Source organism: Carcharodon carcharias, chromosome 21 (genome assembly GCF_017639515.1).
Source record: "Carcharodon carcharias isolate sCarCar2 chromosome 21, sCarCar2.pri, whole genome shotgun sequence".
NCBI classification, from domain to species: domain Eukaryota; kingdom Metazoa; phylum Chordata; class Chondrichthyes; order Lamniformes; family Lamnidae; genus Carcharodon; species Carcharodon carcharias.
The window spans coordinates 63,594,211-63,609,961 of NC_054487.1; the positions used below are offsets into that span (position 1 = coordinate 63,594,211).

The 15,751-nt window shown below is 45.1% G+C and overlaps 1 protein-coding gene across 1 annotated transcript in view; it reads left to right on the forward strand.

The window, feature by feature from the left end:
* ptprq (protein tyrosine phosphatase receptor type Q) overlaps positions 1-15,751 on the forward strand; it is a 226,504-nt gene that overhangs the window by 103,668 nt on the left and 107,085 nt on the right. The window contains exons 27-28 of the mRNA XM_041215661.1: positions 3,908-4,189; positions 12,171-12,353. Coding sequence (XP_041071595.1) covers positions 3,908-4,189; positions 12,171-12,353 — 465 coding nt within the window. The remainder of the gene's footprint in view (positions 1-3,907; positions 4,190-12,170; positions 12,354-15,751) is intronic.

Genomic DNA, 15,751 nt, shown 5'->3' on the forward strand with positions numbered 1-15,751 from the left:
GGGAATGGAGTACGACTGAGTGAGGGAAGGAGGGAGAAAGGTGGCAGATCTACAAAGTCTTGTGGGGGAAAGCTGGACTATACAGTGTATACAGGGAAGGTCAATGTCGAAAAATGGAAGCATGATTATGGTGAGATCAAGGGTTACATAGGGAAGGTAAATGTTAAAGTTCTGAGTTAAGGGTAACAGTGGGAGGGTCAACAATGATTAAGGGAGGGTGCAGGGTGATGGCTTCTGGTTCCATGGTCACTTTGTGAATGTCCACAAACATGGTTGCGTCAAGAAGAAGACATCTCTAAGGTGAACCTTGAGGATTAAGTTGACCATGATGAGGTGGGTGGAGACTGGGGTGTGATCAATGCTACCTGGCATATAGAGCTACCTTTTGGTCAAAAGTGCTCAGGGCAGGAGAGGGGGAAGGCGGTGGTGTGGTAGTATTGTCACTAGACTGGTATTCCAGAGACCTAGGATAGATGGTGATAGATGACCTATGGCAGATGGTGAAATTTGAATTAAATAAAAAGCTGGAATTAAAAGTCTAATGATGACCATGAAACCATTGTTGATTATCGTAAAAACTCATCTGGTTCACTAATGTCCTTTAGGGAAGGACATCTGCTGTCCTAACCTGGTCTGGCCTACATGTGACTCCAGATCCACAGGAATATGGTTGACTCTTAAAATGCTCTCTGAACAAGGGGAATAAATGCTGGCCTGGTCAGCGGCGCCCACATCCCATGAACAAATTAAAAAAAAAAGACTGTGTTGGCCAAATCTTTGGCTGCCTTCTGTTCACAGTTTACCTCAGGCAGTCAAGGTGGGTCAAGTGCACCCACTGCTTCTGGTGGCTTGGGTGCAGCTGCAGAAGAACCAGCAGAGGGCCAGGCATAGCAATGGCCAGAATGCCAGCAGAGAGACAGGCAGTTCTGGATGGGGCCAGTCCGACGATGAGCAATTGAATATACGGCAGCGGTCTAACTGCCTGCATGTCAGAAAGGCAATATTGGAGGCAGCTGGGGCTGTCACAGGCTTCCATCACTTACCTATGTCAGCTCCGTGAGGAGAACCTACATTCTATGGATTGGGAGGCAATCCAATGCCAGTTGATTTAAAAGTCTCTGCAGCGTTGAGTTTCTGTGCTTGAGGGTCTTTCCAGGGCTCTAAGGGGGACATGTGTGGGACCTCGTAGTCAACCACTCAAAATGCATCAGGGAGGTCAACAATGCCCTGTTCAGAACAGCCAATGAATTTCTGCGATTCACTGGAAACCTTGAGTGCCAGGCAGACAGAGCTGTGGGTTTCGCTGCCATCACTACACTGCCACAGGTACAAGGGCCAATTGATCGCACACGTGGCCCTGAGAACTTGCTGGAAATAGCCAGCAAAATTCATAAACCAAAAGGGATTTCACTCTCCCAGTTTGCAGCAAATGAATCCTTCAGGTGTGTGCTTGCTTCCCAATGAGTTCTCATGATTCTTACATCCTCACTAACTCTTCAGGTGCCACAACTGTTTGCTGCCACTTTGCAACTGCAAGGATGGCATCTGGGTGATAGGGGATGTCCACAGAAGACCTAGCTCATGACACCTGTGCAGGTTCCACAGAGCCCAGGAGAGGAGAGGTATAACACCACCAATGCATCAACAAGGGCAACAATAGAACTGACCATCAGATAGCTGAAGATGAGTTTTGCTGCCTGGACCACTCAGGTGGAGTGCTGCAGTATGCATCACAGAGTGTCTCCAGGATCATTGTGGCCTGTTGTGCCCTACACAACCTCGGGCAACAAAGAGATGAGGGATTTGCAGGGAGATGGAGGAGCCGAATGCTTCCTCAGAGAAGGAAAAAACTGATGTTTATGAGGGAGTGGAATGCTGTGGCTGCAGCTGCAGATGTCAGGGTGATGGAGTGACGTGCCAGACATCCTCCTTGCAACCAGGTCTCAGCCAGAAGGAAGCCTCCACAAAGTCTCTTGTGCTTGTGGAGGATGCAGGGAAATGACATGAAGATGCATCCTCTGAGTGTTGCATCCCTTCATCGTATAAGGTGGAGGTGGAGTTGGGGTAAGGCTGCCTAATCTTGCTGCAAGGACCTGAAGTGGAGAACACAAAGAATTAGCTCACAGTTATGCATAGTCCTTTTTGTCATCAATGTTTCAGGCAATACTCCTGTATGTCCAGCTGTGAACACCAAACTGGAAACATCCTCACTCAAATGCGTTGGAATGCAGGCTCATAGTCTTCCCCAGCCACTGTCAATGTCTCCTGTTCAGCAGGGGTCAATATGCAAATGTCAGGGACACTCCATCCATCTTAGTGTTCCCTGCAGTTATGAACATTTTTTTCTGCAGGCAACAGAGGATTGAGTGGTATCCCTATGGGTGCATAACGGCTTTACGAGCATTCATGCTTATAACCTTCAGAGCATGAAGTGATTCCCACATGTTCCATCTAATGATGAGGCCTACAGCCCAAACCCCTATCTGGCATCTGTCTCCACTCGCACATTTACATTGCTGGCTGCCGTTATGAGTGCCACTTTGCAGTGACTACATGGTGTCATTTACCCTTACAGCATGCAGGGAAACATTCCTCCTTTTCCTGCACTGGACCCAAGTTGTTGTATGGACTCACAGCCGCTAACCTCTGCTATGACTTCTGTCCAAGCCACCTTGATCAGGAGGGAGAGCCTTTTGCTGCTGGAAACCAGATCTCCCGCTGTTCCTGGATGCCCTGAAGGAGAATCTGTAGGGAGGCATGGCTGAGCCATGGGACCACTCTGCACTCAGATCTATTTCTCACTTTGGTATGAGGTGGAAGCAACTTCAGGGATCAAGGAGAAGAGGTAGCAGCAGTTGTAGTTCCCAAAAGCTCCTCACACAGCGAGAATGATGCTCCTGGTTTGCAGGGAATGAATACCTGTCCAAGTCCCCTTTAAATATGGCACCTGAAACTTGAACCCCATGAGGTAACGGCAGAGACTTCGGCTTCCTGCCTGTCCTTACCGCAAGATTCCCTGTGCTCCTCGACTATTGGCTGGTCTCCGTGTGATCATGCTTGGCCAGCCATCCTGCCTGCGAGCAGAAGCGCTACGCACTTCCAGTCATTCTGCTTACAAGCTTCCCACCAGAAGAAGATGCCACCACATGTCTCAGGGGAGCACAATTTTTGATAGGGCTACAACACACACTGGCTATTTACCGCTGGGACTTGAGTTTGATTTCATCAGGAACTGATAGTATAAAATTGTACCTGAAATAAAATAAAAATGGATAATCTAAACCCAGTTTCCTGTGGGCATAGATATTTAACAATACACTGTTCCCAATTAGACACTGATTTCACTTATATGGTAAGGATGTCTGGCATTGGAATGAAAATGTCCCAGTGCTGTTGTATGAAGTATTTGTCTGAGGCACAATTTAAGACACATCATTAGTGCAAAATAGGTAGAGCGCTATATTTCAACTAACTTGCACTATACTGTAGCTGGAACTGCTTGATATTGATACTGATTGTCAAAAGTGGGAACATTTTCCTAGGAATGCCATCTTTCATTTTGATAAACACAAAAGCAAAATGTCCAACCTAAAGAAAAATGAATGGAAAGGAATATAATTTACCTTTGGAGACTTTTACCCTCATACCTGTCACATGCCATTGCTGTTGGTTTGTGAGCTGCAAACTGAAAGATGGTTCCATACATGATCAAAGGAAGCTGGGAGCCAGAATTGGGATTTTTATACACAGCTACTTAAAATTTAAGCCTTCAATTCAACTTCATTGCATTTAATTTTTCATACTTACAGTAGTTTGCCAGTACACCAATTCAAATCAAACCTTTATTATTAAGTATTTCCAAAATAATCCAAGTTAACAAATGTATGTTCTTTGCTGTGCCTTTCAGAACCAGAAACCCCTCCTGAAAACTTAACCTTCAAAAATGTAACTGAAACGTCTGCTTACTTGAGCTGGTCACCTCCAGAGAAGCCGAATGGGATTATTATATGCTATGAAGTCACATACACCAATTATACGGATTCCTTTATAATGAACATTTCAGAAACATACATTTATCTAGAGAACTTAAAGAAATTTTCCCCTTATAACGTCTCTGTCAAAGCATATACCAAGTATGGCCATGGGAATCAAACATCTCCAGTTGTGCTTTTGGTGACAAAACACGATGGTAAGTACTGTTCTGTAATACTGAGAATTTAGATTTCTGCCAAAAAAATAATAGAAACGCACTGCTGTAACAAGGAAAATGGAAAGCCAGAGCTCTATTTCAATACATCATGCATGTTTTCTGCAGCTGGATTACAATTCTGATCTAATAAAAAGCCATCTGTAGTGGAAGTTGATATCTCTTTTTAACTGTTTCCTCAACCAGGAGAATTGTTTTCACCCAAATCCTATTCATTTTAATGGGACCTGTCTTTCCATTTATGGTGAGGGCAAAGGGTTAACAATAAACTGGCAACATGCTCAACCCAAAATCCATCCAATTTAAAATGTTCTGACTCTTTTTCTTGCTTTCTTTACCGCTCCTACTAGTCCGCTCTTTAATGTGACCTATAAGTGCATTAGTTCCACTGAAGTAGCAGTTTCATGGAACCCACCATCAAATACCAATGGCATTACATTATTCAATGCTGTAAACTTTTGGAATGTCTCCCACTCCATTCAAACCATAAGACATTTGTATGTCGATCTAATTTTCTCAAATTTTCCCAGCACTGGATTACTATAGTTGCTAACACAGGGCAAAATCATCCCAGATTTGCACTAACTGCAGTAGTGAACTCGCCGGGCACAATGGCAGGTTTTCGCGCTGTATCGTCACCTTCCTGGCACGCCTTGCCTTATTAGCAATGCATTCACGGGAAACATGCTGGATCACTGGTGGGGCGGCCTCTGATTTGCCCGTCCTACCATCACCCCTGACCCGCAGTAACCCGGACGCCATATTTAAAGGCTGCTCCTGCACAGAGCCAGCACTCTTCAAGGTATAGGAAGCTACTGGGAACTGATGGCTACCAAAGAGAGGAAACATGCTGCCCCCTGATTTAGCAACACCTCCCTTGGGCTCCTACTGGACGCAGTGGAGGGCTGCCGTGAAGTCCTTTACCCCCGCTCTGGGCGAAGACCATTAAGCAAGGTCACCATTCCACAGGGGAGGCGGTGGCAGTGGTGGTCAGTGCCAATGTGCTGCAAAAGAGGACAGCCACCCAGTGCTGAACGAGGATGAACCATCTCCTTCATTCTACCAGGGTAAGTCACTCTTCTCATCAACCACAAACTCATCACATATCCACAGGAATCTCACTCATTGCCAGTTCAAGGGACATCACCACACACTCCCTCTCATACACCTTCATCTGCCCTGCCGATCGTGTCCTCATCCTGTCCATAGCACCACTCGCCACCCACACATGCCAGGCATCCTTCTCATCTGGCCTGACAGGTGCCCTGCCCATACTCTCTCCATCTGTATTCATGCTGGACAAGCTGGCGCACAACAAAATGGTGAGGTCACAGACCGGTGGAGGAATGCGCAACATCAAGGTCCTCACAGCCTTTGAAAATAGAGTCACCCAACTAGCCAGCAACAATCTGGACCGTTTCTATGCTGAGGTCAGCGGCTCAACCAAGTGAAGATCCAGTCGTGCAACATCCATCAGACAGCCGCCCTGTTCCACAGTCCCCTGCCATGTACTAATCATCTCTCCCTGCTTTCGCAGACACATCTGGGAAGCAGCTGAGGCGTCCATGACCCAAGTCCTCAACTCAACCCCTGAAGACACCTCGGAAGAAGAATCTGATGACACCCAAATTCAAGACCCATCACAACGCTCACCCACACCCTCACCCAGCGCAGAGATGCACACCTCAGTGGAAGCTAGTTCTAGAGTAGCCTCGGAATCACAATCTGGTAAGCACATCGCACTGTCTGATCCACGGCAGACGAAGGCAGGGTCTTCCCAGGTTTCTGGCACTCACTGCTGGTCCAAGTCAGATGAGGGGCCTCTGGACTCGATCATAACTCAGTTGCTGGAGCTGCAAAGGCAGGCTCGGGAATGTCAGGAAAAGATGTCTGCTGCACACCTTAGGTTGCAAGGCCCGATGAGGGAGTCTATCTGCCTTCTGTCTGTGGTGATAGCGCCAGCATGCCAACATACCGAGGCCAACACTAGTAGGATGGCGGCCGCCATGAAGACCTTGGTCCAGGACATAGGTCCTGCACTGCTGCATGGGCTGAACTACATCCAACAGTGTCAACGTGAGAGGGGTGCAGAGTAGCTTGATCTGACTCCAGCTTCCACCATTTCGCAATGTGTCAGCCAGGGTCCAACGGACCCAAAGGGAGGAGGACCAGCAACTCGACACCAGGGAGCCATCCAATCAGGTGACTCCGAGAATGTCTGGTTGATCCAAACCCCCTCTTCCTGTGACCCCCACAGCTCTAGCTCAACAGGCCAAGGAGGGTGCAGCTGGCCCACAACAGGACCCCCAAAGCAGACCAGGGCCTTGGGGGTCTTGGCCACCAAAGGATGCTCGCCAAGGTCATCACAGACAGGGCATAGCAGTCTGCAGGCTGCCTCCAGCTCTGCTGTGAATGTCGGGGAGCACCAAGATGGAGCTGCAGGGTTAGGAAGGTTAAGAATATGCAGTTGCACAGCCTGAGAACAGGTGTTAATCATTTGTACATAATTTTCACTATTGTGAATAAACCCCCAAGGATGTCTCCTTGCCTATGGCTGTTTGTTATGTTGAGCAGTGTTCATGTCACTCAGATGTGAAACCTTGGTTCCTGCACAAAATAAAGGCAGGTGTCTCAGTCCAGGGCCTCTTCCCTGTGCAGTATGTAACCTTCAGACTAAAGTGATAGTCCAGCTTCATGTTCACTAGACACATTAGCGATACCTGCACCTCGATGGTGCCAGAATGTCATGGGCAGGCGTCACAGAATACCGTCATTCTCTCTGTGTACTCTCAGCACCATTGAGGTGTGATTAACCCCCCCATCTCTTCGGCATCTGTGACTGGTGTTGGTGTGCTCCTGTAGGGGACAGGTGCTGAAGGCTGACAAAGGATCAGGTGCATTTAAAGTTTCATGCCTGCTTCTCCATGATATGACCCTATTCACAAAGCGCAAGCAAGCTGCCCCCAGTCAGATAGGAGTCAGACATTGACAGAGGTAATGTGAAGATCTATGGAGTGTCCTCACTGCATGTCGTCGTCATCCTCCTGGAATCGAGCAACTATTATGCCTGGATGAGTGCTGCTCCCACAACACTCGAGAAGCTTGACACCATCCAGGACAAAGCAGGCCATTTGATTGGCACCCCATCCACAAACATTCACTCCCTCCACCACCGACACACGGTACCATCTACAAGATGCATTGCAGGGATTCACCAAGGCTCCTTAGACAGCACCTTCCAAACCCACGACCACTACCATCTAGAAGGACAAGGGCAGCAGATAGATGGGAACACCACCTGCTGGAATTTCCCCTCCAAGTCACTAACCATCCTATCTTGGAAATATATTGCCATTCCTTCACTGTCACTGGGTCAAAATCCTGGAACTCCCTTCCTAACACCGCTGTGGGCGTAACTATAGCACATGAACTGCAGCGGTTCAAGAAGGCAGCTCACCAGCACCTTCTCAAGGGCAACTAGGGATGGGCAATAAATGCTGGTCCAGTCAGCAAAGCCCTCATCCCGTGAACAAATAAAAAAAATTATAGGGCGTCCACTCTGTCTCCATGACATGAGACTGAGCACTGAGGGTATGTGCACTGCCATCAGCCACACAGGAGTCAAATGTTCACAGAATCAAACTGAGGATGTCTGGAACAAAAACAGAATTACCTGGAAAAACTCAGCAGGTCTGGCAGCATCAGCGGAGAAGAAAAGAGTTGACGTTTCGAGTCCTCATGACCCTTCGACAGAACTTGAGTGAGTCCAAGAAAGGGGTGAAATATAAACTGGTTTACAGTGTGTTGGGGGGGGCAGGGCTTGGGTGGAGGGAGAGAGAAGTGGAGGGGGTTGATGTGGTTGTAGGGACAAACAAGCAATAATAGAAGCAGATCATCAAAAGATGTCACAAACAACAGAACAAAAGAACACATAGGTTTTAAAGTTGGTGATATTATCTAAACGAATGTGCTAATTAAGAATGGATGGTAGGGCACTCAAGGTATAGCTCTAGTGGGGGTTTAAAAAGATTTAAAAATATTTAAAAATAATGGAAATAGGTTGGAAAAGAAAAATCTATATAATTTATTGGACAAAACAAAAGGAAGGGGGAAACAGAAAGGGGGTGGGGATGGAGGAGGGAGCTCAAGACCTAAAGTTGTTGAATTCAATATTCAGTCCGGAAGGCTGTAAAGTGCCTAGTCGGAAGATGAGGTGTTGTTCCTCCAGTTTGCGTTGGGCTTCACTGGAACAATGCAGCAAGCCAAGGACAGACATGTGGGCAAGAGAGCAGGGTGGAGTGTTAAAATGGCAAGTGACAGGGAAGTTTGGATCATTCTTGCGGACAGACCGCGGGTGTTCTGCAAAGCGGTCGCCCAGTTTACGTTTGGTCTTTCCAATGTAGAGGAGACCACATTGGGAGTAACGAATGCAGTAGACTAAGTTGGGGGAAATGCAAGTGAAATGCTGCTTCACTTGAAAGGAGTGTTTGGGTCCTTGGACGGTGAGGAGAGAGGAAGTGAAGGGGCAGGTGTTGCATCTTTTGCGTGGGCATGGGGTGGTGCCATAGGAGGGGGTTGAGGAGTAGGGGGTGATGGAGGAGTGGACCAGGGTGTCCCGGACGGAACGATCCCTACGGAATGCCGATAGCGGGGGGGTGAAGGGAAGATGTGTTTGGTGGTGGCATCATGCTGGAGTTGGCGGAAATGGCGGAGGATGATCCTTTGAATGCGGAGGCTGGTGGGGTGATAAGTGAGGACAAGGGGGACCCTATCATGTTTCTGGGAGGGAGGAGAAGGCATGAGGGTGGATGCGCGGGAGATGGGCCGGACATGGTTGAGGGCCCTGTCAACGACCGTGGGTGGAAAACCTCAGTTAAAGATGAAGGAGGTTATGTCAGAGGAACTGTTTTTGAAGGTAGCATCATCAGAACAGATGCGACGGAGGCGAAGGAACTGAGAGAATGGGATGGAGTCCTTACAGGAAGCGGGGTGTGAGGAGCTGTAGACGAGGTAACTGTGGGAGTCGGTAGGTTTGTAATGGATATTGGTGGACAGTTTATCACCAGAGATTGAGACAGAGAGGTCAAGGAAGGGAAGGGAAGTGTCAGAGATGGACCATGTGAAAATGATGGGGGGGTGGAGATTGGAAGCAAAATTGATAAATTTTTCCAAGTCCCGACGAGAGCATGAAGCAGCACTGAAGTAATCATCGATGTACCGGAGAAAGAGCTGTGGAAGGGGGCCGGAGTAGGACTGGAACAAGGAATGTTCCACATACCCCATAAAGAGACAGGTATGTGGAACATTCCTTGTTCCAGTCCTACTCCGGCCCCCTTCCACAACTCTTTCTCCGGTACATCGATGATTACTTCGGTGCTGCTTCTTGCTCTCGTCGGGACTTGGAAAAATTTATTAATGTTGGGGATGGCTCTTCTGCCTAGAGATCATTTGTGTCACTTAAGTAGCCATTAATGGCCTCTTTCCACCACCACTGGAAATTTTATCAGTGATGGATGGGCCCTCTGCCACATGGGGGGACTGCCTAGTGAGGCCTGGCGAACTCCAATTCATTGAGATGCACTCAATTCATTGCAAGCTAACTAACATTCTCTCTTGCTAGGGAGCAGCAGGTGGAGTAAGCACACAACTTCATTGGGACTATAGGCTTCCTCATGGTTCAGGGCGCCATTGCACAATGCTTTATGGGTGCTGCAGAATAACTCTGCCTATTACAGAACCGAAAGAGATTCCACTCGCTCAGCATCCAGTCGGTGTATGATCACAGGCAGAGAAACATGAAGTTCGATGCACCATATCCTGGCAGTAGTCATGATGCCTCCATTCTATGGCATCCACTGTGCCAACTGTATTTCCGCCACCTCAGTAAACTGAAGGGTGGCTACTGGGCAGCAAAGGTTATCTGCTAATGACATTGCTGTAGCCTTGCTACCAGCCATACAGCAAGCAGCTCTTAAAGAAAAGGAGGAAATAGTCTAGACTGCCCTTTCTAGTAGAGGTGAATGTGAAGAACACATCCAGGTGTGGTACCAATAACTGTAACCCTAATTACCCATTTACCAAAAGTTCTACACCTTACCTTCCTCTGACATTGACCATCCACTTGGTCACAATGCAAATATAAAAGCCACCACTCAATAAACATTCCAAACCAAATTTATAAATGAAATCATTCCTTAAATAAAAATCAACTATTCAATCTTGTGCATTCCTTAGTATCCATGTTCCATTTGCCTGTCCTAGTGCTCCCACATAATACTATCCCAATGGCTGCAGCATGGCTGGTGGAAGGCTGCTGATTTTCAATGAAGGTGGTTGCAGGTGCCCTTGAAGGATGATCTTGAGCAGTCCTGGGCCCAGAAGGCACAGCTGTAGCACTACACCATCTCAGCATGGGCAGCAGCAATTTGGACTGGCTGGCTGACAGGCAACAACTAGGGCACTGGTGAACTATCAAGGATGGGAGGATGAATATTGTCATTCTACGAGAGTACAGCAGGTCTGTGCTCCATGGAGCCAGCATCATTCCCCTGGACTGGTGCCTCAGCAGTCCTAATAATCATTTGGAGTACAGATTGCTGGACTGCCGTGACAACTTGCCAGCCCTGTTACACACTAACTCACAGCGATAATAGCAGCAGCCTGAGCTTCCATGGCAGAAAGCTGCATGGCTCCAGTATTTCAGCACTCAGACAACAGGTGGATACTGCTTGCACTACAGTGGAAACTGAGACATTGGTCAGGAAATAATAATACATCATGGTTGAGTCCGCAAGTGTGCTTATGGGGTGGCCACCAATTGCATGCTGGAAAGGATGAGCTCCAAGCTCCGTGCCAAGTTATTGCTGGACTCCTTCATTCTCTTTGGCATTGATCACAGGTTTTCTGGCAGGCTTCCCAATGCCCCAAGTATTTTGTTGTGCATTTCCATCAACATTATCCTATAGGCCACTCCATTGAAGTGCTCATGTAAGTCCTCTGGAGAAGAATGTACACCGTTGTTCTCCTCTGAGCACACATGCAGTATCTTTGCCTCCTGCCCTGGTTACCCATGCAGATCCTGTCTCAATGCCATCCTCTAAATTATGCACAGCGTCAGTAGTTGAGCTGGTGACTGTGAACATGAAATTGAGAGACTGTGCATCTCCTTCAGCACTGACTTGCTGTTACTCACTGCCTGGACAGTTCTTGGTTATCGGCAAAATGAAAGACACAAGAATACAGTTGTGTTGTGGGGAGGTAAGTGGGAGGAAGAATGAACTTGATCCTGGATATCAATTGGGGCCGTCACTTAGACTCAGGCAGATATAATAACCACCCCAGCATCAATCTGATAGAAAACTTGCACAATCAGAAAATGTTGGTCCTAATATCTTTCCTATGTCATTTATTTACATTTATAGATCAGTACACAGCAGGTATATTGAAAACAAAAACAGAATTACCTGGAAAAACTCAGCAGGTCTGGCAGCATCGGCGGAGAAGAAAAGAGTTGACGTTTCGAGTCCTCATGACCCTTCGACAGAACTTGAGTTCGAGTCCAGGAAAGAGCTGAAATATAAGCTGGTTTAAGGTGTGTGTGTGGGGGGCGGAGAGATAGAGAGACAGAGAGGTGGAGGGGGTTGGTGTGGTTGTAGCGACAAACAAGCAGTTTGTCCACCTCTCTGTCTCTCTATCTCTCTGCCCCCCACACACACACCTTAAACCAGCTTATATTTCAGCTCTTTCCTGGACTCGAACTCAAGTTCTGTCGAAGGGTCATGAGGACTCGAAACGTCAACTCTTTTCTTCTCCGCCGATGCTGCCAGACCTGCTGAGTTTTTCCAGGTAATTCTGTTTTTGTTTTGGATTTCCAGCATCCGCAGTTTTTTTGTTTTTTTCTCTAGGTATATTGAAAAGCTGTTTGAAATTTTGTTTCTAGTTTGATTATTCATTTATTTTACAGTTCCAGATAGCGCACCACAAAATATCACGTATATATTTCTCTCTCCTTTGGATGTTGAAATATCCTTTCTTCCGCCACCAACTCCTAATGGCATTATCCAGTTCTATACACTGTACCTTACAGCCCAAAACAGCAGTGAAGAGGTCATTATAAACAGTAAAAATTTGACCATCAATATAACAGGTAAGTTAAAGTAAAATCATTGAAATTTGTTATTTTTCTTTTTATTAGATATTCTTGTACTATGGTATCTTACATGATTAGAGGTTCTTGGTTTATTTTTATGTTTCCAAAGCATTATATACCAATTCACTTCATCATAGAGGCCCAGATGTAATAGTGAGCCAATTAGGGCGAAGCTCTGACTTAACCATATTTAAAGGGGAAAGATGGTTTTTTTAAAGGGATATTTAAAGGGATATCAACCCCATGAAAATTGGTTCAGGACATTTTTTTCTGATTGTGTTTGAGGAGGCACAAGAACAGAAAATCCATACATCCAATTTGTTATAATAACATGGTGCACAAATAAGATTTTGATTTGAATTGCACATCTCTCAACTTACCCTGTTTAATTAACATACACTGAAATGAGCTGCCATGATGCAGATTTTCCAAACTGGCAAGTCAGCTGATTTGTCAGAAAACTGCATTTGTCTGCTGCAAGCATTGGCCCAAAACTTCCCATTTCAACGCATTGCGACTTGAGGTTTTATATTGATTTATTTTATCAAGTTGCGTCTTGGAACATGAATGGTTTGTTAAAGATTTTGTCATTCAAATTGTGCTCTTTTAAATATCTCGTAACCTGCTTACAAAAATGTTACATATAGTTCATTATATGTGGCATTAAGCAGTGTACTTAAAATCTGGTAACTAGATGTTGGATCTCACTGATTCATACTACTCAGGTATGAATCCCACAGCTTGGATGAATTTTACCTATCTGCTAAGTGGGATTGTCCGTGTCAAAGTGGGTAACGTGAAGAATATCAGATAAAACTTGACAGAAATTGCAAGAAAAACAAGCCATTTATGTGACAGAAAGTGGTGAGTTGTCCCGGTAATAATAGTGTGGGAGAAAATTGGGTGGAGGTTAAAAAAAATAGTTGACTGAAAACTATCCATTCATAAATAAAACTTCATTGTTTAAAACAAGTTAGACCTTAACTGTTGATTTACTTTTGAATAATTCCGAGATCGCTTGGTATGACTACAAATCATGATCCAACTCATCGTATAAATAATCAATAAATTCTATATCAGGTGAATCATAAAACTGGATCTTTTCTTATTCTAATGGTTTTAAATTGTCTGTAGCTCTGAGGTTTGGTGTATTACAAAACAAAATAACAAATCTTATTCCATAACTATTTCAACTGTATTTAATCCACAAGAAAATTTGCACAAAGTAGCTTGTGAAACATTTTTGTGAATCAATACTAAAATTAAATATTTTTGTTTGCAAAAATTGCTTTTCCACTTAACATTTTATCACATATATTATAACACATTATTAGTGAAACAATAAAAACCTGAGGAATAAAATCTGAAAATGATGGAAATACTCAGCAGATCTGGCAGCATCTGTGGAGAAAGAACAAAGTTAATATTTCAGGCCTGTGAAGTTTCATCAGTATATGTGAAGAATGTCCGTTTTTTATCTACATTAATAAAACCCCATGCACATGCAGTCTGGAAATAAGTAATTACTGAGAATGCAGTTTTTTTTAGCAGGAACAAGTAAAAGCAGAGAACCATGACGCGCCATGGTAAGGATCTATTAACGTTCCTCAAATAGTTAACAAAGCATATAACCATTTCAAATATCAATGTTAGGCTGCAGAGTATTGGTGGGGAATGGCTTGGCACCAAGTTAAAAAAGACTATTTTGTGGCCCTTGACATACTGGTAACCACTGTAATGACAAAACATGAATAGATTCTTGTTGGGAAGGGTCACCCACACTACTTGTGGTGCTACATGAATTTCCTGTATTTTTGTAAACTTAGGCCATCTTCTGATACTCCGAACCTAGCCATTACTACCCCTATGGCTTCAGGCTGAAAACTCCCACGTAGGGTAGAATTTTCCACTTGTAAGGCAAGCACACGCTCGACCAGAACAAGTGTAAAATGTACGCATCATGGGAGCTGCCAGGGTACCTTGCACAGACTTGCAGAATCTGCATCCTGTGGTACTGCATGTTCATGGAGCGGAATCCCTTCCTGTTAACGAAGGCCACCGGCCTTTTCTCAAACATTCTGCAGCCGGCATTCACACTGGCCTTAATTGACCTGCCAGCGTGAAATCATGGTCGCAGCCCATCGCGGGCAGCAGTCGGCTTCCTGACTGCCCCCACTCGTCCCCAATGAGCCCGCCCGATGAAGGCAAAATCCTGCCCATAGCTTCTCGCCTTTCAGTGCTGCCTTTCTACTTCAAAATCTTGAAACACAAACTTAATAACTTCAGGGCTGAAAATAATATTTAATCAGAAGTGCAGTAGCTGAAGAAGGAGTTGAACCATCCACCAACCCCTCCCACCCACCCATGCTGGAGTGTGAGATTTTAACTTCCACGTCTTATTAATAATTCCTGACACTGAACACCACCTGAACAACACCATCAGTGCAAGGTGGGAGTCAATATTTACGAGAGTCAGGTCGCCACTGGGATCTATGGAAGTGATCCTCAGCAAGCTAAGTAAGGAATAAAGGTGGGATTGATGGAAGTCTGCTGATTAACCCTGAAATAAATAGATGGTGATATTCCACCTATTTGGATCTCAACATTGCAAACAGTTTCTTTGTGTGTTATAGGATCTTGATTCACATATTACAAATGCTCTCCCAGCTGACGATTAAGGGACCTCCTCAAGATGATGGCGTAAAAGCACAACCATAAGTGGGGCGATAAATTTTCAGGCTGCTAATACCCTGTTTATGTTGGGTGGAGCCTGTTAAAATTAGTCTGAACTATATTGTCACCAACAATTGAATATATAAAAATATTAATTCAGAAATGTAGTTTTTGCAATAAGGCTGTTAACTTTTCTAGGCTGGTTCTTTATTCTCATAACTCTCAATAAATAAATGTGAAATGCATAGCTTAAAACTGTAAGACAGATTATTCTGTGAGAGACTTTTATTTTTGATACCATTTTAGATCTTCCCTTGATTGTATTTAAAAAATTGTTTATATGACTGTACCTAACAAGATAAATTCTCGCTATGAGAACTGAATTAATGAATGTCACTCAAGATTCTGAACACATGATATCCCATATAGTTTACACACATTGAGAGATGTCCATTCTATCACATTTGGCACTATAAAAACTAGGGATAATTATGGGGCAGCCATTCTGAGTGAAGTGGTTTATTAGATGATATATAATGCTGCATATATACAATTAACTTCTGGCCTCTTTGAACATTTATATATTGTGCAAACCACCAAGGGAAATAATTCCTCCGGTCATTATGGGCAGGATATTGAGGTCAGCGAGCGGGAGAGCGGCCCACTCGCCAATGCATAAAATGACGCGGGATGACATCAGGTGGAATGTCACCCGGCATCAT